This window comes from Hevea brasiliensis, unplaced genomic scaffold, assembly GCF_030052815.1.
Source record: "Hevea brasiliensis isolate MT/VB/25A 57/8 unplaced genomic scaffold, ASM3005281v1 Scaf62, whole genome shotgun sequence".
Taxonomy (NCBI): domain Eukaryota; kingdom Viridiplantae; phylum Streptophyta; class Magnoliopsida; order Malpighiales; family Euphorbiaceae; genus Hevea; species Hevea brasiliensis.
Window position 1 is genome coordinate 68,140 of NW_026615162.1, and position 21,500 is coordinate 89,639.

At 32.0% G+C, this 21,500-nt stretch overlaps 1 protein-coding gene and 1 pseudogene across 1 annotated transcript; both read left to right on the forward strand.

Moving 5' to 3' along the window:
* The first annotated feature begins 66 nt into the window (after positions 1-66).
* On the forward strand, positions 67-6,475 carry LOC110649788 (kinesin-like protein KIN-14Q; annotated as a pseudogene).
* Positions 6,476-13,661: 7,186 nt separating this feature from the next.
* On the forward strand, positions 13,662-15,065 carry LOC110664292 (gibberellin 2-beta-dioxygenase 1-like). The gene is made up of 3 exons (XM_058142660.1): positions 13,662-14,131; positions 14,221-14,581; positions 14,672-15,065. The coding sequence occupies exons 1-3, from the start codon at positions 13,731-13,733 to the stop codon at positions 14,921-14,923; spliced, it is 1,014 nt and encodes a 337-aa protein (XP_057998643.1). The 5' UTR covers positions 13,662-13,730; the 3' UTR covers positions 14,924-15,065.
* Positions 15,066-21,500: the final 6,435 nt, after the last annotated feature.

Genomic DNA, 21,500 nt, shown 5'->3' on the forward strand with positions numbered 1-21,500 from the left:
ATGAAGTGAGAGGGCAGTAGCATGAAAGCCGAGGGACAAGAAGTGTGGCCGGTTCACAAATTTCAAATTTCAAAACAGAGCAAACGGTCAGCTTTTCTCAATTGCACAACGCAGATTGAATGTTTCTTTCCATTTCCTCCTTTTCTCTTAAGATTATTACACATTCAAATCACCAATGGAAGATCATCATCATCAATGGCATGATCCACTTCTGCTCACATGCCACTGTAAATACCTTCTCCTTTCTCCTTTTCTTTCTGTCTTTTCTCTTACTTCTGCTTCTCTAATTTCTTCTTCACTTGGCCCTTAGTGGTAGACATCCAACCGAGATCTTCAACTTTCACAATGGAGGATCCTGATTCTTCTGCCAACCCAGATAATGGTACATTTATGATTCTTCATTTCTTCCTGAATTTAGTTTTTCTGCGTGCATTTTTACTTGATTCTTGTTTTAGGTGCTTCTCGGCAAGCCTTTCAAAGCTTGGAAACAGTTGATGCTCAAAAGCTTGTTCACCCAGTTGCCAATGATGCCATTGAAGGTATAATGTCTTCAAATTCCCACTTGTTTACACTTGAATCGGCCTTCAATTATCAGATATTTTGTAGTGCCTTTTCCGGAATTTGATTCAGCTCTATGCTACATATCTTCCCAGGTCGCTCCATGCTTGGTTTTTCTTTAACATCTCCTGATCTGGTTATTTGCGCTGGTTCCCCTGACATACCGACGACTAACTGTGGAGATTCCCCTGAATTCTCGGATGGGAACAAGTACAAGTGTTCTTTTGAGCTCTCTCTAAAGAATGGCATCGAGGCTACTGATACCAAAGATACCCATAAATCCCCATCTGTAAAGTTTTCTTCAATATGCCAAAAATTTGACAGAGAATTGTCTCCTGAATCTTCCTTGGAGCTCCTTCTGGAGCCAGCAAAGGAAGAGAAATTCCCAAAAAACCGTCTATCTGTGGTGAGCATCAATGCTGGATCCACTGATGGGACTGTGGTTTTGGATGGTGTGGAGTTTTTGGAGGACAATTGTTTCTCAGGTGGTGATACTGTAAGGACAAACGCTACAATTGGAGATGGACAGGAACATGGTCTTTCTCTGTACCAAACAGCTCGTGTTGGCAACTTCTCATACTGGTTTTCTGGATTGGAGCCGGGGAATTATGCTGTGAGTCTGCATCTTGCGGAAATTGTATTCACAGACGGTCCTCCTGGAATGAGAGTGTTTGATGTTTTTATACAACAGAAAAAGGTGAGAATTTATGAAACTGAGACAAAATGGAATGCCTTCTGAAGAATTAAGATAATAGCTTAATCTTTTTCTGTTTATTGATCACGCTTGTAGGCTGTTTCCTGCCTAGACGTATATGCTGAAGTAGATGCAAATAAGCCTCTGGTTATATCTGACCTAAAGACTTGTGTTTATGGTGAGGATGGCTTATCCATTAGGTTTGAAGGAGTAATTGGAAGCCCAATCATATGTGGCATTTCTATAACCAAAGATTCTTCTGCTTGTAAGTTCAATTTTACTAGTTCCTTTTGGTTTCTGCCCCGTTTCTTGCTTCATGTTTTCAGTTAGAAGTTAGCCAACCTTTTTCAAAATTCAAATATCAGACGCTGGAGAAGCTCAATTGTTGAAACGAATGGGAATATCTCAAGTGGCAGAATGCAACTCACCCAAAGTAATACCTTTTAATCATGTTTTAAACTTCGCTTTATGATCCAAAAGAAAACAAAACTTTGACCGACTTTAATTCTTTTCTTTTTCCCAAAAATTAAACAAAATGGTTAAATAGCAAGATAATGGTGGCCGAGAAGTGAAGGGAGATTCCCAGGAGCTACTTAGACATGTTGAGTTTCAGAAAAGGGAACTAACACAGATGAGGTGTGCGTTGGAGGAACTTAAGAGGGAAAATCAACTTAAGAATAGGGAATGTCAAGATGCTTGGAAATCTTTACAGGAGCTCCAAAATGAGCTTATGCGCAAGTCTATGCATGTTGGGTCCTTGGGTAAAGAAATTTCATTATTTTCTTTGGTAATCAGTTCAGACTTTTTCTTTTTAAAATTTTTTTAAAATGATAATTGTTTGTGTAGCGTTTGCCATCGAGGGACAAGTGAAAGAGAAGAGCAGCTGGTTTTCATCGTTGAGGGACATGACTAGGAAATTGAAGGTACTAAAATAATTATGACAGGAGATGTCCCTATGTTCAAATTGATATGGAATGATATTAGTTTTTAAAGTTCCATTTTACAGCTTATGAAAATGGATCACATAAAGCTATCAGAGGAGGCATTGGCATATAAGAAATGCCTTGCAGATATGGATGAAATGAGGTCCACTATACAGTCCACGAGTAGGTTAAAATTACATTATTAATTTACCTTAATTTTTAAGTACAAATATTAAAGATTATTTCTTTATTTTCTTAATTAATTGTTCATGTTCTGATAGTGAAGGAGCAAATAGATTTGCATGAAGATCTCAAGATTAAATTTATTGAAGGGGCCAAGGAACGAAAGGAACTCTACAATAAGGTTTTAGAGTTGAAAGGTAACTGTATGCTTGCTTTGGTATATAGGATTTGGAAGCTTAGAAAATGAAAGAGGTTTACTGAAAACTGATGCTTACTTGCAGGAAACATAAAGGTCTTTTGCCGATGTAGGCCTTTAAATGCTGAAGAACTTTCATTGGGTGCTTCAATGACTATTGATTTCGAATCTGCTAAAGATAGTGAGCTCACTGTAACTTCAAATGGGCTTCCCAGAAAAACCTTCAAGTTTGATGCTGTCTTTAGCCCACAAGCAGACCAAGGTAATAGCAACTCAGTATGAAGTTCCCAGTAAATTTTTTAGTAATGCTGCAATACATGCTGTTGAGCTGTTCTTTTTGATATTGCTTAATAACCTGTTTGTTTTTGCTTGTTTATTTAGCTGATGTTTTTGAAGGCACTGCTCCATTTGCAACCTCTGTTTTGGATGGGTATAATGCATGCATATTTGCTTATGGACAAACTGGAACTGGGAAAACGTTTACAATGGAGGGTACAGAAGAAGCTCGTGGAGTAAACTTTAGGATTCTTGAGGAGATATTTCGCATAATTAAGGAGAGCCATAAGCTCTTTCGGTATGAGGTATCTGTGAGTGTTTTAGAGGTATATAATGAGCAAATACGAGATTTGCTGGTTCAGTCTCACAGCCAGGATTGGCTGCAAAGAGGTAAGATTGAAATTCTTGGTCATTTATCTTTCTTAGGGTTCCTAGAACATTTTACCTTAAGGATTCCTTTTTTAGACAATTATTGACATATTCCATTTTGCTTATAAATGCATAGATAATGTCATTAATCAAGAAGAGGACAAATTACACAGCAAAGGCTTTATTTCTTTGCTGTTTTCTTGAAGTCTGTTGTCAACTCTGTGCAATAGTTCGCAGGGAATATTGACATCATCAATGCCTTTGGAAGAGTTCCATAACTTTAAGATTATGAATATAGCAATACCAGTGATTAGTTTAATATGAAAGTTCAATTCTACATTTTCACTTACTGTTCGCTAAAGGTGGGAATTGTTTGGGTTCTTCAAACTAATTGCTGACGGTGGGTTTACTTTGAGGGGGAAAAAAAAATCCTTTTTTCTTCTCCAATTTTCATCTATATTTTTTATTTACTTTTCCTGTAAAATGCAAAAAATATATATTTACTCGTTGAAAGTGGTAAACATTTTCCCTAGAGTTGAAGAAGTAAAATTGGCAAACAATTTTCTAGTTTTAACTCAAATTCAGAAAACCCCATTTTATGGTTCTCTATATTAAAAGGTAAACTTGGAAAGGAAAACTACTGCAGTTTCTTATAATATCTTTTGCATAGGAAAATTGAAAAACAAAGATTTCTAAGCAAGCAATTTTCTTTCTCTTGCATAAATTTTCTAACAGTTCTGTTGTTTTTGGGAAACTGGACAATTCTCAAACAGTCTTTTCACTGTAATGTAGGCTGGAAATAAGACAAGTTGGTGAAGGACTGCATCATGTCCCAGGCTTGGTCGAAGCACATGTAAACAGCATAAGTGAGGCTTGGGAAGTTTTACAAACTGGAAGTAATGCAAGAGCAGTTGGATCAACTAATGCCAACGAGCAAAGCAGCCGATCCCATTGGTATGTGAATCCCATATTACCATTTGAATTCCAAGTTCACTAAATTTGCTTACATAAATAATAAAATATGATCAGAAGAAGTGCTAAAGGCTACTATGTAATTCTCTCTTGATACAGCATTCACTGTGTGATGGTGAGAGGAGAGAATTTATTGAATGGGGAATGTACAAAGAGCAAGTTATGGTTGGTTGATTTAGCAGGAAGCGAGCGAGTAGCAAAGACCGAAGCCCAGGGAGAGAGGCTCAAGGAAACTCAAAATATCAACAGATCCTTATCTGCACTTGGTGATGTCATATCTGCTCTTGCAACTAAAAGCCCTCACATCCCATTCAGGTTGTTATTTACTTGCTATTATTTTATTGTTTTTGATTGTGCAAATCAACAACCCAATACATGCATCTTCAGTCTGAAATTTTCAAAATGTGTCCCCGCTGTGTAGGAATTCCAAGCTCACCCACCTGCTTCAAGATTCCTTAGGTAAATTTCTTTCTACATTTCCCAAAGAAAGTAAAAGAGCATGGACAAGTGCAATGATAATTCTAGTTTGTAATTGCTGCGAAATTCCAATTTGTTTGTTATTTTTTCTTTTGTTCTATTCTATTGCTATCCATGCAGAATGAAAATGAGAAGCCTGACAAATGGATTTATATTGGTTAGGAGGAGATTCAAAGACACTAATGTTTGTACAGATAAGTCCCAATGAGAATGACCTGGGTGAGACCCTATGCTCACTGAACTTTGCAACCAGAGTTAGAGGGATTGAGTTGGGTCCTGCAAAAGGCAATTGGACACTACTGAACTTCTGAGACACAAACAGATGGTACAACTGATTAGGATTGCTCTATTTTCACGAAAATTTTTATGTATTGTTGTCATTTTTCTATGAGTTTCTGCTTACGAAAAATCTTAATTCTACCACTTCTAAGGCTGAAAAATCAAAACAAGACTTGAAGAGCAAAGATATTCAGATCAAGAAAATGGAGGAAACAATCCACGGATTGGACTTGAAGATGAAAGAAAAAGACCTCAGAAATAAGAACCTTCAAGAAAAGGTAACATATTGGAAACTCATTTCCAATTTGGCTTTAAAATGTTCATAATTTTGTATTCATGCCTTTCATATAACCTTTTCCTTTTTTGAGCAGAAGTCATGCCAACTGTATGACCTTACATTGTCTTAGTTATATTAATTTTTGTGTTGTTTTTGCAGGTGAAGGAGCTGGAGTCACAACTGCTAATTGAAAGGAAGCTAGCACGTCAGCATGTGGACTTAAAGATAGCTGAGCAACAGCAACAACAAATGAAACTGCAGCAGGATGAGCAAAATAGTGCACCACCGAGGCCGCCACTTGCAAACCGACTATTAGGAAGTAACAAAAATTGCAATGAACCTAAAACTACTGTAATGGGCAGCGATCAACTAAATTCCAGTCAACCACTTATGGAGAACAACAGCAACAAACCTACATGTCCCCTTTTAACGGATAGTGGCATTGCCAAGTGTATCGATCCCACAGAAAAAGAAAACAACCCAGAGATGACTGAACAACTAGCATTACCAAAAAGAACTGGCAGAGCCTCAATTTGCACAACAGCACAACGGATCTCAATAGCTCCAGCTCCAAGGCGCACCTCACTTATTCCCCTACCAAGTATGCGAGGTTTAGCACAACTAGCACCGCCATTTCCTCCATTGTCATTATGCAATGATGATATGAAAGAAGATACAGGAGAGTCTGAAGCTAACTGCTTGCCAGAGCAAACACATTGCAACAGTCCTAAAGCAATAAAACAAGGCACTACAAAGCTAAGCAGCATATTGAGACGAAGCCTTCAAAAGAAAGTTCAGATGAAATCTCCAGCACAGCAACATCTAAGAAAAGGAGGAATAAATGTTGGGACGGAGAAGGTTAGGATCTCCATTGGAAGTAGGGGGAAGATGGGGCATAGGGTATTGCTAGGCAATGGTAGAAGAGCAGGAATGAAGGATACTCAGCAGAACAGGAATCAAAGGGAAAAGGAGAGAGGGTGGAATATCGGAACAGCTGGAAGAACTGCAATCTAATTATTGAAGATTGTCTTACCTATGACTTACATTTCTTCTTCCATGATAGAAGAAGGAGAGAAAAAGATTAAAAAAAAAAAAAGGCAGCTTTTATTGAATCTCTATAGTGCTAATCATCTGCTTGAATCCATCTAATGATTGGTTGATGTACAGTATGTGCTTCTTGCAAGAGTTGAATATTCTTGCGTATGTGTTTCTTACAACAATTGATATATTCTTGATTCAGTGGGCTATTTACTATTATAACAATTGAAATATTCATGATGAGCCATTTGAAATATTCCTGCGCATGTGTTTCTTGCAAGAATTGAAATATTCTTGATTCAGTGGGCTATTTACTATTATAACAACTGAAATATTCATGGTGAGGTGAGCCATTGGATTTGTTCACATCTTTAATTCCTTTGTGGTTTTGTTGAAAAGAGATGAGCAATCTTGTAGACATATGATGAGTATATCTTCCTGTACTAGTTAATAGAGATTGATGGTGGATCGGTATGGTTTGGTTAATTGAACCTTAGGATATATTTTTTAATCAAATAATTAACGGTGAAATATTCATTGCAAAGTCGATTTTAATTTATGGTAAAATGATTATATCATTTTCATTTAATTACATTCTATGAATTAATCAATCAAATTTAGTTGCTTATAGTAGATGATTGACAATATGCTTATAATTGTTGGAGTGGAGAAGGGAATTAATGACCAGTGGGGCATGCAATTGGCAATACAACATTGGATCCAATAATTCTATTTTTCATATATTAAAATTAAATTTTTTAGTAATTTTAAAGATATACTCTTTTATATTAATCTAATATATTTAAAATAAATAATTTTAAAATATTTTATAAAATTAAATGCAGAATAGTTTTGTTTGATTGGATCCAATGATCAATCAATGTCTGAGTCTGTATCTTCCCTCCAATCATTTATATCATATATCAAAATGGGTCCTCACTTGGAGATTGTACCTATACCCTATCAATAGCTTACATAGAATTTTCTTTTCTAGACCAACAGCTTTACAGTTAAGGCAAAGAAAATCATCAAATTTAAAACCTTTTTTAATTAAAAAATTATTTACTTAAATTCAAAATAATATGAATATTTACATATTTTTATAATTTTTTAGATATATATTAAAAATAAATTCAAACTTGTAATTTAATATTTTATAATTCTATATTTTATTTTGTAATTTTTAAGTTATAAACTATCATTAACTTTCAATTCATTATGAATTATTAAATATAAGTTAAAATTTTTTATTATTTTTAAAATATTATTTATAATTTATAGTTTTATCAGTTTTAACTCATTAAATATTTAATTTTATTTTTTAATTAAGGGGCCAGCCAATGAGAATATTTTTAATATAATTAACTTTAATTAAAATTGGAATTCAAAACTTTTATCTCTTTGAAAATGACTATAATCCTATTGGCTAAAGCTCATGGTGAAGCATGAAAAGATTCCAGTTCATACATTCATTGCAGATGGGACTTGCCTCTATATAAGACATTTCATATGTAATTTTCTAGAAGCCCATATGTGTAAAGGATGTGATTGTGAAAATAATGACATTTTCAATCTCTATCACCCCGGTTGATATTAATTATTCTACTAGTTTTTAATTATTATATTAATTATTAATATTTAATTATTTATATAATAATTTAAAATAAAAATATTTAATAAAAAATAATTATTTATTTAATTATTAAATATAAAATGAACATTTATATATTAAATAATATAAATAAAAAATAATATTTTAATTTTAATTAAAACATTAAACATTATTTTAAAAGTAATTATCAACCTGCATAGCATCCAATGAAGATATCACAGCATAATGAATAAGACATCTGTTGCTATTGATTCAAATTCTGCACAAGAAGCAAACTCTAAGCCTACTGCTGGTACTCAAAAACTATTTTGAGAGGGTATTGAAAATCCTTCAGAAGTTAAGAGGGTCCCTCAGAATCCAAGATGGTAAGCAGACCTCATATTGTGGTTGAAACTTTGAGGGGATATATAATTGAAAGTGGAGTGTAGGTGCATAGAATTAGCATCATTACTATAACTTGGGTCACCTCCGGCACCAGCTCATTCATTGACCATATTTAATTTGATGTGACTAATCACAATCTAACCTTTGACCTCTATGATTAGTGCAAGTTTTCAAGCCCTAGTCTTTTATTTAATTGATGGGTTAGATTTTCAGAAACAGTTCATCTACATTGAGTTTTTTGTTTTCATATTGCATAATTTTGTAGCTTCGTACTCAATGTCAACTATCAAATAGATTGAAAGATTGCAACTTACTACCTTAGTAATATTGATAGAGATTTAAGAATAATTTTATATTTTTAATATATTTTCATAATAATTTTATATCTCTAATATATATTCACACGATAAATATTTATTAAATTTAAAGAGTAAATAAATACATATTTACTCTATTTTGTATTGAGTCTTTAAGATTTGAATTTTTAACCCTTTAATTTGAGAGGTTATAATATTATATTAATAAATCATTTAACTTAAAAATTTAAACTAGTAATTTTATATCTCTAAGACTTCTTTATCATTTCAAAATAAATCGTTGGTGGATCATTCTCCTTCTTCCTCTCCTCCTTTCTCCTCTCTTTTTTTTTTTTTTCCTTTTCAAATCTCTTTTTTTGATAACCACCGGTGAATTTCTCAATGATGGCTACCCTTACATTGTTTTTCTTTTTCCTTTTATTGTTTTTTTTTTGTTAGTTTTTACTTTTAATAAACTCTCAAATCTGTGTTCATTTAGAACAAATCTGAATTTCTCTCTTTAGATTATATATTTTATAAACAGATATGAGGTTCTCTTTTTAATATTGAGTCAAGTTTTTTTTTTTAATATTTAAATGGGTTATTTGGCAATTCAAAATATAGCTTAGATCATTTTTTTTTTTGTTAGAGACTCAAGTATAGGTAATAATCTTCTATCAGTAAAATTCAATACTGCGGCCTGTTCCTTCATTAATATTTGGTGGTTTAATATCTTCTATGGATTATAGAAGTAACAAGTTCCCGAAAGACAGTATTGCAGAAGATTTTTTTAGTCGTCCAAAAAACAAAAGAACAGTTACTACCTGAAAGGTTATTCTATTTATCCATATCATTCCTAAATAAAATATTTTAATTATTTATATTTATATTTTTTCTTATGAGAATATTATATTACACTCATCTTATTATTCTTATTAATGAATTGTCAAATTTTATCTTTAAAAAAAAAATTGTTGGTGATATTTTAAATACATCAATCCATCCACATTGACAATGAACTATTGACAATGAATTATTATTAGCTTAATAATCAACTATCAATTTTACAAAAATAAAAATTCATAATAGAAGAGTTTAATTAGAGTCTATTTATTTTACAGAAATTATTTTCCTAAAAATTATTTTTGTTTGTTTTAATGTTTGAACTGCTTCAAAATAGTCAACGTAATTTTAATAATTTTATTAAAATATAAAAATATTTATATATGTATAATATAAATACATATCATAAATTTAATATTACTATTTTTATTAAAAATATTTTTTTAAAAAATAATTTTCATAAAAAATATTTTTATTAAATTACATAAAATCTTATAGTGAAACTCATCATTACATATTAGTAAATTCATCGGTATTTATGGAATAGAAAATGATTAAATTTTATTCAAACACATCAAATTTTAATAAATTTTCGTGTTAAATAATAAAAATCATTAAATTAATTATAAAATTTGTAAATTATTTAAATAATTTTAATTAAATATAAATTAAAAAAAAATTAAGCAGTTTAAATTTTAGGGAAAAGTGAAGAAGGTGGAAATTCGTTGAGAAAATGAAGCGGTCGCATCGCAGGCATATTCATTGGACGAAACACATGATAACAACGGGATGATGTAATTGACCGACAACCAAATGGGAGAACCTTGACGGCATCTCAGTATTACTGTCACTGAAGTCTCCTCCTTTCAACTCGTCTATTTTTTTTTAATTTCAAATAAAAACAAAAAATTAAAAAAAATGCTAATCCCCTTTAACATTTTAGAAATAATTAATTTAAATTTAAATAAATTTATCTCATACATTACGAATTCTTATTTTAGTCCACTGAATGTTCAATTCAAGTTTGTAAATATTTCTCATTAATTAAATAAAGGGGGAAAAACCATATTTTTTATTAAAAAAGAAAGTGTGTTAATTGAAAACCAAAGAAAGAAAGGATAAGTGCGAAAATCTAAAAGAGTCGATTGGATGTGACCATTAATGTCCTTATGAATGCGATAAGCTTGTCGGGTCTGTCTGTTCGGAGGAATAAAATCTGACTTTTTAATCCTAAAGTGGAATAGTGAATGCCACTTATTTTTGGGAGATTTTGACCATTTTCATATAAGAAGCTGCTTCATGGAACTATGAAATTCATTGTATGATTTGATGCTATCAAATGAGATCCTCTCTCTATATTTTTTCTTGTGTTTTCTTCCCTTTTTTCATTGGATTTCTTCTCTTTTTATTTCTGTTTCTACCAGAAACCTTTATTTTTGTACAATAATTATGAAATTGGATAGTTTGATGAGTCAATTCTGAAGAGTAATATTGATTTAAATTATGATAATTCACTTGTCTCTTCTCTTCGCTAGCTATTAACATGGACTTGATTGAGTGAAATTATAAAAAAGGTAAATTTTATATTGAAAGAAAAATTATTATTTTCTTTATAATTTAATTTATGTTTTCCGCTATTTATAATGCCTATTCAACACTGTGATTTTGAAGTCCAAAAAGTTTTTTTTTTTAAAGAAACATTATATTAATATCGTTAAAAAAAATATTTTATTCTTATTTTTATAATTAAAATTTATTAAATTTAATTTTAAATTAATTTTTAATATTTTTTAAATAATATATTTTAAAAAAAAGTACATTTCTCAATATTAATTATAAAAAATAATATTAAACAAACTCTTAATAGTTAGAGTGTCAATTCCCCATATTCTCACTGTTTGTTTACTTTCTTCTTTTTTGCGTACAAAATATATTTATACCGATATTTTGCTCACTTGATTATAAAAAAATTTTTATTACAAAAGAAATAATGAATTAATCCTATAATTTATTTTATACATAAATTTAAATGGTTACAAAAAAATGAAAAATAAAAAATATATATAAAATAAAATTTTAAATATATGAAAATATTTTAGAAATTTGAGTTAAAATATTTTTAGTGAAAGCTAAATATGAAACAGAATAAATTTAAACACTTAGAGAGTTAAATTTCAGAGATTTAAAGCAAAATTAAAAAGTAAAATAAAAATAAAATCATGAAAATTAAGCTTTCATGTAAAAAAAATTTAGCTTTCATGAAAATTAAGCTTTCATTTAAAGTAAAATTATTCTTGGATAAAAAAAAAATTTTGCTACGTGAGGACTAAATCTAACTTTATATATATATATATATATATTTTTTTTTTTTTTAAATTTCAATTTATTAGACATCATTTTTTGTTTTCTCTGTTGAGAAATAATTTCTCTTAATTACTTAGAAACTTAGGCAAACTTATTTAACTTTTTCTATGTAAATAACTTATATTATTTTTATTAATGATGAACACAAAGAAATAATGACAGGGAGAAGGATGTGGATATAAGGAAAAGAAATATGGAGGGAGAGAAATAAGGGAAGATAACAGAAAAATAAGAAAAATTATTAGGGTAATTTAGATATAAAAAATAATGGGTAAATTAATAAAACTAACTACTTAGTTCCTGCATTTTGAAAAATACCCTATTTAGTCTCTGTATTTTATTTCTGTTAAACTGTTTAGTCCATCCGTCAATTTTTCTGTTAGTCAAATTGGTCAACCTATTATTAGTTCCTCTATTTTAATAATACTAATTAGTTAGTCTTTATATTTTTGAAATACACGTTAATTAGTCCTTATAATTTAACTCCGTTAATTATTTAGTTTCATGATTATTTTATATACCAAAACAACCATAATCCTCTCCTCTTATTTCTCTCTTTTTCTCCCTTATTTCTCTCTCTATGTTTCTTTTTTTCTATGCCCACACCGTTCTCCCTCTCATTTTCTTTTTATTTTCATCTGTCAATTAAAATAGTATAAGTTGTCTACATAAAAAAGTCAATTAATCTCTTTAAATTTCTAAATAATCAGGAAAAATTATTTCCAAATAAAGAAAATATAAAAATGATGTCCAAATAATTGGAAATTAAAAAAAATTCATATTTAGTTCTCACATATCAAAATTTTTATTTTTATTCAATAATATATTTTTCAAAATACATAAACTAACTAACTAATTTCACAAAATAAAAGGACTAAATAATAGTATTTTTCAAAATGCAGGAATTAACTAAATAGAAAATTTAATGGAAGGACTAAATAGTTTAACATAAATAAAATATAATGACTAAATAGTATATTTTTTAAAATATAGGGATTAATTATTAGTTTTACTAAAATAAAAAGATTAAATAATAGTTTGTCTAATATTACTAACAGAAAATTTGACGAAAATGTCAAATAGTTTAATAAAAATAAATGACAAGAATTAAATAATATCTTTTTAAAATATAATTAAATAATTAATTTTATTAAAATATAAAAATAAATAATTATTTATTATTATTTTTATTATCAGTTGCTTGGAGCTGTACTATTCAATTTTATATTTTTAAATAAAATTGTGAAAAATTTTAATATGTTCAAATAGAAATATAAAAATCTCACAGACGGTCAAGTACAATTTAAGATCTATATATATATATATATATATATATATATATATATATATATATTGGAGAATCGATTTCTTTATTTTGATTCAAATAATGAATTGAAATCACCGGTTATAATTTCGAATAAGACCAATAACCTATTAGATAATGCTATTTGCGCATGCAAATGAAGTCCAGTCAATGAATAGTGATACACATGAACTTGGCGTAGCCAAAAATATCTTATTAAAACAAAATAAATTATTAAGTTTTTAAAATTTATTAAAATTACCTACTTATTTTTATTTTTTTTTAATTCAATTAAAATATGTCTTATTTTACAAATTCAAACTCTTAAATCTTTCTATCTAATATTGTCAAAACAAAAAAAACATATTAATCAGCTTATTTTAAGAACATAAAAATCTTTTAATTGGATATATATATATATATATATATATATATATATAAAATAAAAATGACATTAAATAATTAATTTTAATAAAATACAGGAAATTTATGGAAACTCAAAAAAAAAAATAATAATAATATTTTTTTTTTAATTTCAATTTCCTCTTACATACACACTCTATAAATAGTCCAGAATCAACCTCAGATTCAATACAAAGCTAGTTCTTCAACTCTCTCTCCCTACGAGAAAGCCTTCCCCTGCTCTTCAAAATTTGCCCAAATCCAATACTTGAACAGAAACAACAATGGAGGTCGTGTCCAAACCAGCTATTGAACAGTTGTCATGTATAAGAAACTGCAAACCCACCACATTATTTTCTGGAGTCCCCATAATAGACCTCTCTAAAACCGACTCCAAACACTTCCTTGTTAAGGCCTGTGAGGAACTTGGATTCTTCAAGGTTGTCAACCATGGAGTCCCTGTGGAATTCATTTCCAAGCTTGAATCTGAAGCTCTCAGCTTCTTCTCATTACCTCTTTCTGAGAAGGAGAAGGCAGGCCCTCCTAATCCCTTAGGCTATGGTAACAGAAGCATTGGACCAAACGGCGATGTGGGCTGGATCGAATACCTTCTCTTCACCATCAATCAAGATTCCTTTTCGCAGAGGTTCTTTGAAGTTTTTGGGAGCAATCCAGAAGAGTTTAGGTACACAAATTACAACAAAATCAATCAGATTCGGCGATTTTTATTTTCTTTATAGAAAATTTGATTCCTTTACTCTTAATTTCTTTCAGGTCTGCTTTGAATGATTACATATCAGCTGTGAAAAAGATGGCATGTGATATTCTTGAAATGATGGCTGATGGTTTAAGGATCCAACCAAGAACTGTGTTCAGTAAACTTTTGATGGACGAACAGAGTGACTCTGTTTTTAGGCTAAATCATTACCCTCCAATTCCATGTCCAGGACCTGGGATTCAAACTCTGAATTCTAACAATACGATTGGCTTTGGAGAGCATACAGACCCACAAATTATTTCTGTGCTGAGATCCAACAACACATCAGGCCTCCAAATCTCTCTTGAGAATGGCAACTGGATTTCAGTCCCACCTGATCAGAACTCCTTTTTCATCAATGTTGGTGACTCTTTGCAGGTAACATACAGCCTTGGTGATTCCATTTACCTAAAGTTCTGAGCTAAAGAGGTTAGTTAATTTTACCAATGGTTGTTTGTGTTGGTATAGGTGATGACAAATGGGAGGTTTAAAAGTGTGAGGCATAGGGTTTTGGCAAACAGCATGAGATCCAGAGTTTCGATGATATATTTTGGTGGACCACCTTTGAGTGAGAAAATAGCTCCATTGCCCCCACTGATAAAGGAAGAGGAGGAAAGCTTGTACAAAGAATTTACATGGTTTGAGTATAAAAGATCTGCATATAACTCAAGATTGGCTGATAATAGGCTGGTTCTGTTTGAGAAAATAGCAGCCTCATGATTTCCACAAAATCAAGAACAATTGCCTGGTGTTTACATATACTCTTTGAATAGGTCTTTTTTTTTTTTTTTTTTTTTTAATTTTACATTGATGATGTGTTTGTATACTTTTTGTTAATAAGACAATAAATTTATTCTCATTATCTATCAGCGCCTCAAAAAGTTCTTCAACTTGTTATTTTGCTACTTTAAATGTAATAGAAAAATAAGTAAAATTATCTTTTTTTTTAGGACAAAAATTTTTATTTCCTAATTGCAAATAAAGTTTACAATCAAGTTTCAAGAGTTGATTTAAATGATAAGAAAGATATATTTTTTTTATTTGATTTATAAATTAATTAAATTTACTTATAAATCAAAAATTATAAATAAGTGAACGTGTAATTTATCTTTTAAAAGTACTTATAAATTATATGCTTATTTTAAAATTATTTTTTATCAAGTAAAAGATTTTATTATCTAATAATTAAAATTATTAGCATTATCTTTTTAACAATTATATAAATTAATTATATTATTTTTAATCATTTTAATAAATTAAATTTTTTTAAACATTTTTTAATCATATATTTAAATTATTTAAAAATTAATTTTAAATAATTTATCAAATAATTAAATATTAATTTTAATATATTGACATATCGGCTTACAATTAATTTCATTTTTCTTATACTTTGACTCTAATATGAATAAAGCATATGATCTGTAATCTGCGTGTCTGTACACTCTTTTTTTAAAAAATAATAGTTTGACTGGTTTAGAAAGAGAATTATTAAGATAAGAAGGTTACCTCAAAATCAGGTGCACTAGAATCTCTAGATTAGTCAAGATAGATATCCAAGAGATTTTTGGGTTTTTATTACACATGATGGAAATAAAATTATTAATAATAATAATAATAAATAATAATTTTTTTATATATATATTTTGAATTGCAACCACTGCATTAATAATAAAATAAAAATGATTGAAAAGCGCGCATCTCCTCCACCAACATCCATATGCAAGAGATGATGATGACGATGATAGAATTGAATTCTATTGGCTTGGTTAGACTATGTGCCACCTCATCTCTTTCCCTGTGGGTATCGGCTTCCATAGATTTTTAAGTTTCATAAATAAATATATAAACAAAAAATAAAAATAATTGAAGCATCGACATTGGACCGATCACATAGAATCATACATATATATATATATATATATATATATATATTTGTCTGACATACGTATTTATTTATACATGAACCCCTACACAAGGAAAAATTGGTAGCACACGGTTAAGCATTAGTATATTGTGGGCTCCGAGGGACCACTGAAAAGGAAGAAAAGGAAACGGGGGAAAGGAGAAGAGAATATAAAAGAGAATATGTACAAATGAATATGCTCGTATAATCAGATTTATATAAAATTTATTATAATATGATGGTTATATATAAAATAATTATATTTTAAAAATTTTCAATAAATACCCATACAAGCACCAGTAGATAAGAGTCATTATATGATTCATAATTTAACCTGTACAAACGTTAGTAATAATAGACCATTTTTTAATTTAGATGTAGAAATATTGATAATTAGCACTTTAATTGAATTTTAAAGATTTACGATTGATTCTACTTTCTCAAAAGTTTTTGTGTAGTAAATCATATATATCTCTAATCTACTGAGTTAAGTATAATCTTGCTTGCGTTGAGAGACTTATTATGGGTGTTAACATGCTCCTAACGATAATTTTTGTCACGACCCAACCTATGGGCTGACCAGACTAGGACACTGAAGCCCCGAGGCCCGTAGTAGTAGCCTTAACTATTCATTAACCCAACTCTAAGGCCCATTTGGGCCCAATATCAAGAAAACAAACTGACAGTCCGACCATAAAATGGACTTTCCAACTGAGTTTTCACTCACCCACTGTAAACACAATAAACAATCCATTGGGGAGCTCACTCACCCTCCACATACTCATCAACATAATAATAAATGGGAGCTCAGCCCTCATCCAATCCATCAAATGTACTTAAAATATTAAGTTTACAGTCCAACATGAATATAATATTACACCAATTTCAAATAATTATCGCTAACACATGCGGAAATTCTAGGAGTAATTAAAATTACACAATATTGATAAACAACTGCGAGGTAAAAAGGCAAAGTTAAAACTGTAACAAAATATCCTCCTGTGGCCTGTAAAAATTTTTGAACAGGAGTGAGCGTTCGACTCAGAGAGTAAAATATCAATCTTAACTATAATCTCTATAACTATCTGAAACTAATGCAACCTGTAGAGTGAAATGCAACATACACAACATTTTCACATCATAACATCAAAAAGGTAATTTGGAGCACTCACACACCCTGTAGTATCAATCATAACATATGGGAGCTGATCCCCTATACAGCTCTCTTAAATCCAACCTGGTGCCAGCGAATTACTCAAGCTCGGACTTCCACTTAATAACCAAATCGAGGGTCCCCCTGAATAACGCAACCCGAGACAACCCCTCGAAGGATCGGGTCCCAGCGAATTACTCAAGCCGTGACTACCCCGTCCTATCCATAGTCCACACCACATCACACGCACGCCAACGCACGCACACTGCTCCAAATTACCACAACAACATCCATGGCACATCAACAGTTATGAATGCAACATAAATCGTGCCTAGAGTTTAACTACATAAATATATGCATATAAGTGATGCATGGGCATGCTTGAACATATAATAATATCGAAATTACAATTAAAATTAATATTCTACTCACAGACTTGACGACAATCACTGTGGCGGCTGGGCGGAGGAAGAAGGCTGTCCCGGCTCACCTGACAATTATATTACAATTATTTAATACAATCTGACTCAATACAAACAAAGAAAAAGACCAATACGTCCTAAGTCGTGCCGAAAATCCGGCAGAGTCTCCCCTATACCTAGGACCTACCCAACCTGCAAAAGGGTTCAAAACACACTTCTATACTCAAAATCCATATATCCACAACTCAATCACATCACACAGCCCCTCCTGGGCCCATCAAATCAATCATTCATCACAATATGTAAAATTTCAATTTAGTCCTTATAATTGATCATTTTTGCAAAAACTGCTCAAATAAGCTCTAAAAATTATAAAACTCTGCCCCGCGGTCCTTAGAAATATTACTAAGCTATTGCAAAAAGAATCGTAATTTTCTAAGCTACCACGAATATTTTATGAATTTTTAATCCTATTTAAGCACTAGAAAATTACGAAAAAGCAAGGCTCGGGTTTACCTTTGCCGATTCCGACTTGAACGCTCGGGATGCCCGACAATGGTGGGGTAGCCAAAACCTCGATCCAATTCGGAGACTTTTCCAGAGTCTGCATCGCCGGAAATTCACGATCCGGACAACCGCGAATTTCCGCGAATTGAGGATACCTACGAAGCCCAATAATAATATATAAAAATCAGGGTGTTACATTCTTCCTCTTACAGAAAATTCGTCCTCGAATTTTACACAAGCGTAATAAAGTACATGATTACACATTGAGCAGATAAAGGGTACTTGCTACGCATGTCCCGTTCGACTCCAGTGCACTCTTCCATCGATCGTGCTCCACAAAACATAAACCAAAGTGATCTGTTTTGATCTTAGCTATCTCACTTGGTAGTCCACTATGGCTACAGGTTGCTCCTCAAATGTCAAGTTCTCCTTTAGTTCTATTACATCCGACTGTAGTACATGAAAAGGATCGGGAATGTATTTCCTGAGCATAGAGATGTGAAACACGGGATGAACGTGAGAAAGGTTGGGTGGTAGCTCCAACCGGTAGGCAACTGCTCCAACTCTATCAGTAACCTCAAAAGGTTCAATATACCGAGGTGCCAACTTGCCCTTCTTTCCAAATCTCATGACTCCCTTCATTGGAGAAATCTTGAGAATACATAGTAAGCCCCATGCAAACTCCACATCCCTCCGTCTGGGGTCTGCATAACTCTTCTGTGATTTATCTTCGCTAATTTATTACTCTTAACACTATTATAATTAGATTATACTACTGTTTGAACAATATGAAGTCAGAAAGGAACTCAGGAAATTGCAGTCATACCTTTATCGTATGATTTCTATTCTTATCCTTTAGCTTACATAATACCCTTACTACCTCGAACCGATTCTGCGGTAATTTTATTTATTATTATTTTTATTATTATTATTATTATTTTCCATGTTTACTCAATTCCAAAACTTAAGATTTCGGGCACCCAAACCCGTCATCCAATTCAGAGGATTTACATCCATCGTGATCTGATTATATATGATTCCTATAATGGAACTTGTATCCTCTCCAGGATACCCGAGCCAACTACTCTCTACCACACTCTACATCCCATCCAGGGTACTATTTTGTGGGTCACCATTATTAGTAATAACTTTCGATCCCTTCTGAAAAGATAGGACTATACCCTAACTTGCTGCAACAAAGATACTACATTTACCACCTTGCCCAAAACCATGTCAAATTAATGACTCTCCTATCATATTATAGCTCTGTGAATCATCAATTCATAGTTCCGACTTTCCCTAGGTAGTAGGGTTGTACTTTATTTCATACTGATACACACAAGGTATACTATTCTCACTAAGTTCTAACCAAATGTTTGTCATACTGCAAAAACCATCCAAAATTCCATACTGAATACTAGATAATCTCACTCTATAGGTGTCACCTTTACTTTGCAACTAATCCGAAACCTGGTCTGATGGCAATTCTTATTGTAACTCTAGCTCATGCTAGGGTAACTGAGTCACTGACTCTAGTTATCACCCCACTGTGACCTCTCGATATTCTAACTCTAGACCCCTAACTAGGAGTTCCCAACTCCTCTGCAGATATAGAACTCTGTTATGGTATTACTGTACCAAAACAGAGACTGCCTGCAAACATCCTCATCATAAGCACTACAGGGAAGTACGCAGCTCTACACAATAATCTCATATCGGTACTATAATGCAGCCTTACAGGCGGACATCGAGAATATTGTATAGTTACTACGATCGTCCTAGCGACTAGGTCTCTTAATCTCTTATCTCTCTTGAATCTTCTATTATCATAAACTTATTCTGCATCGGGTCATCCACCGATGATCACAATGGTATCCTCATCCTTATCTAGGCAAATCAGACTTTCAAGACTCACTTTTATGTACTCGTGCCTTGTACTAAATGGGCACACCATTTAAACCCATCGACAAAATATAACATTTCTTGGAGTACGTATCCTCATGATAGACCTCACATGTCTACTAACTCTATTTCACATTTACATGTACTCCACGAAAATCAAGACACTAACTGAGGTAATCTTATATTTCCCGAGGTATAACGTAGAATCTAGAAACAAAGAATTACAGGAAAAGACGAAACAAAATCCTATACTCCGCATGTGACTCATAGTAGACTCTTCCCAACACTTAGATGATTTTTCCCTATGAATCTGGAGCCTAAGCTCTGATACCACATTTGTCACGACCCAACCTATGGGCCGGACTCACTAGGACCTGGGCCAGCCTAAAGCCCCGAGGCGTAGTAAGCCTTAACTATTCATTAACCCAACTCTAAGGCCCATTTGGGCCCAATATCAAGAAAACAAACGGACAGAGTCCGGCCATAAAATGGACTTTCCAACGGGGAGTTTTCGACTCACCCGAATTGTAAACACAATAAACAATCCATTGGGGAGCTCAGCTCACCCTCCACATACTCATCAACATAATAATAAATGGGAGCTCAGCTCCCTCATCCAATCCATCAAACAGACTTAAAATATTAAGTTTACGGTCCAACATGAATATAATATTACAGACCAATTTCAAATAATTCGCTAACACATGCGGAAATTCTAGGAGTAATTAAAATTACACAATATTGATAAACAACTCCTGCGAGGTAAAAAGGCAGTTAACCTGCAACAAAATATCCTCCCGTGGCTGTAAAAATTTTTGAACGAGTGAGCGTTCGACTCGAAGAGTAAAATATCAATCTTAACTATAATCTCTATAACTATCTGAAACTAATGCAACCTGTAGAGTGAAATGCAACATACACAACATTTTCACATCATAACATCAAAAAGGTAATTTGGAGCACTCACACACCCTGTAGTATCAATCATAACATATGGGAGCTGATCCCTATCTGACTCTCTTAAATCCAACTGGTGCGGCCGAATTACTCAAGCTCGGACTTCCACTTAATAACCAAATCGAGGGTCCCAGCGAATTACTCAAGCCGTGACTACCCCTCGAAGGATCGGGTCCCAGCGAATTACTCAAGCCGTGACTACCCCGTCCTATCCATAGTCCACACCACATCACACGCACGCCAACGCACGCACACTGCTCCAAATTACCACAACAACATCCATGGCACATCAACAGTTATGAATGCAACATAAATCGTGCCTAGAGTTTAACTACATAAATATATGCATATAAGTGATGCATGGGCATGCTTGAACATATAATAATATCGAAATTACAATTAAAATTAATATTCTACTCACAGACTTGACGACAATCACTGTGGCGGCTG

Bases quoted from the DNA above. Each gene is read 5' to 3' on its own strand.
- LOC110664292 (XM_058142660.1), top strand. From the start codon at position 13,731: ATGGAGGTCGTGTCCAAACCAGCTATTGAACAGTTGTCATGTATAAGA. The intron at 14,132-14,220 runs GTACACAAATTA...AATTTCTTTCAG, and splicing joins AGCAATCCAGAAGAGTTTAG to GTCTGCTTTGAATGATTACA. The intron at 14,582-14,671 runs GTAACATACAGC...GTGTTGGTATAG, and splicing joins ATGTTGGTGACTCTTTGCAG to GTGATGACAAATGGGAGGTT.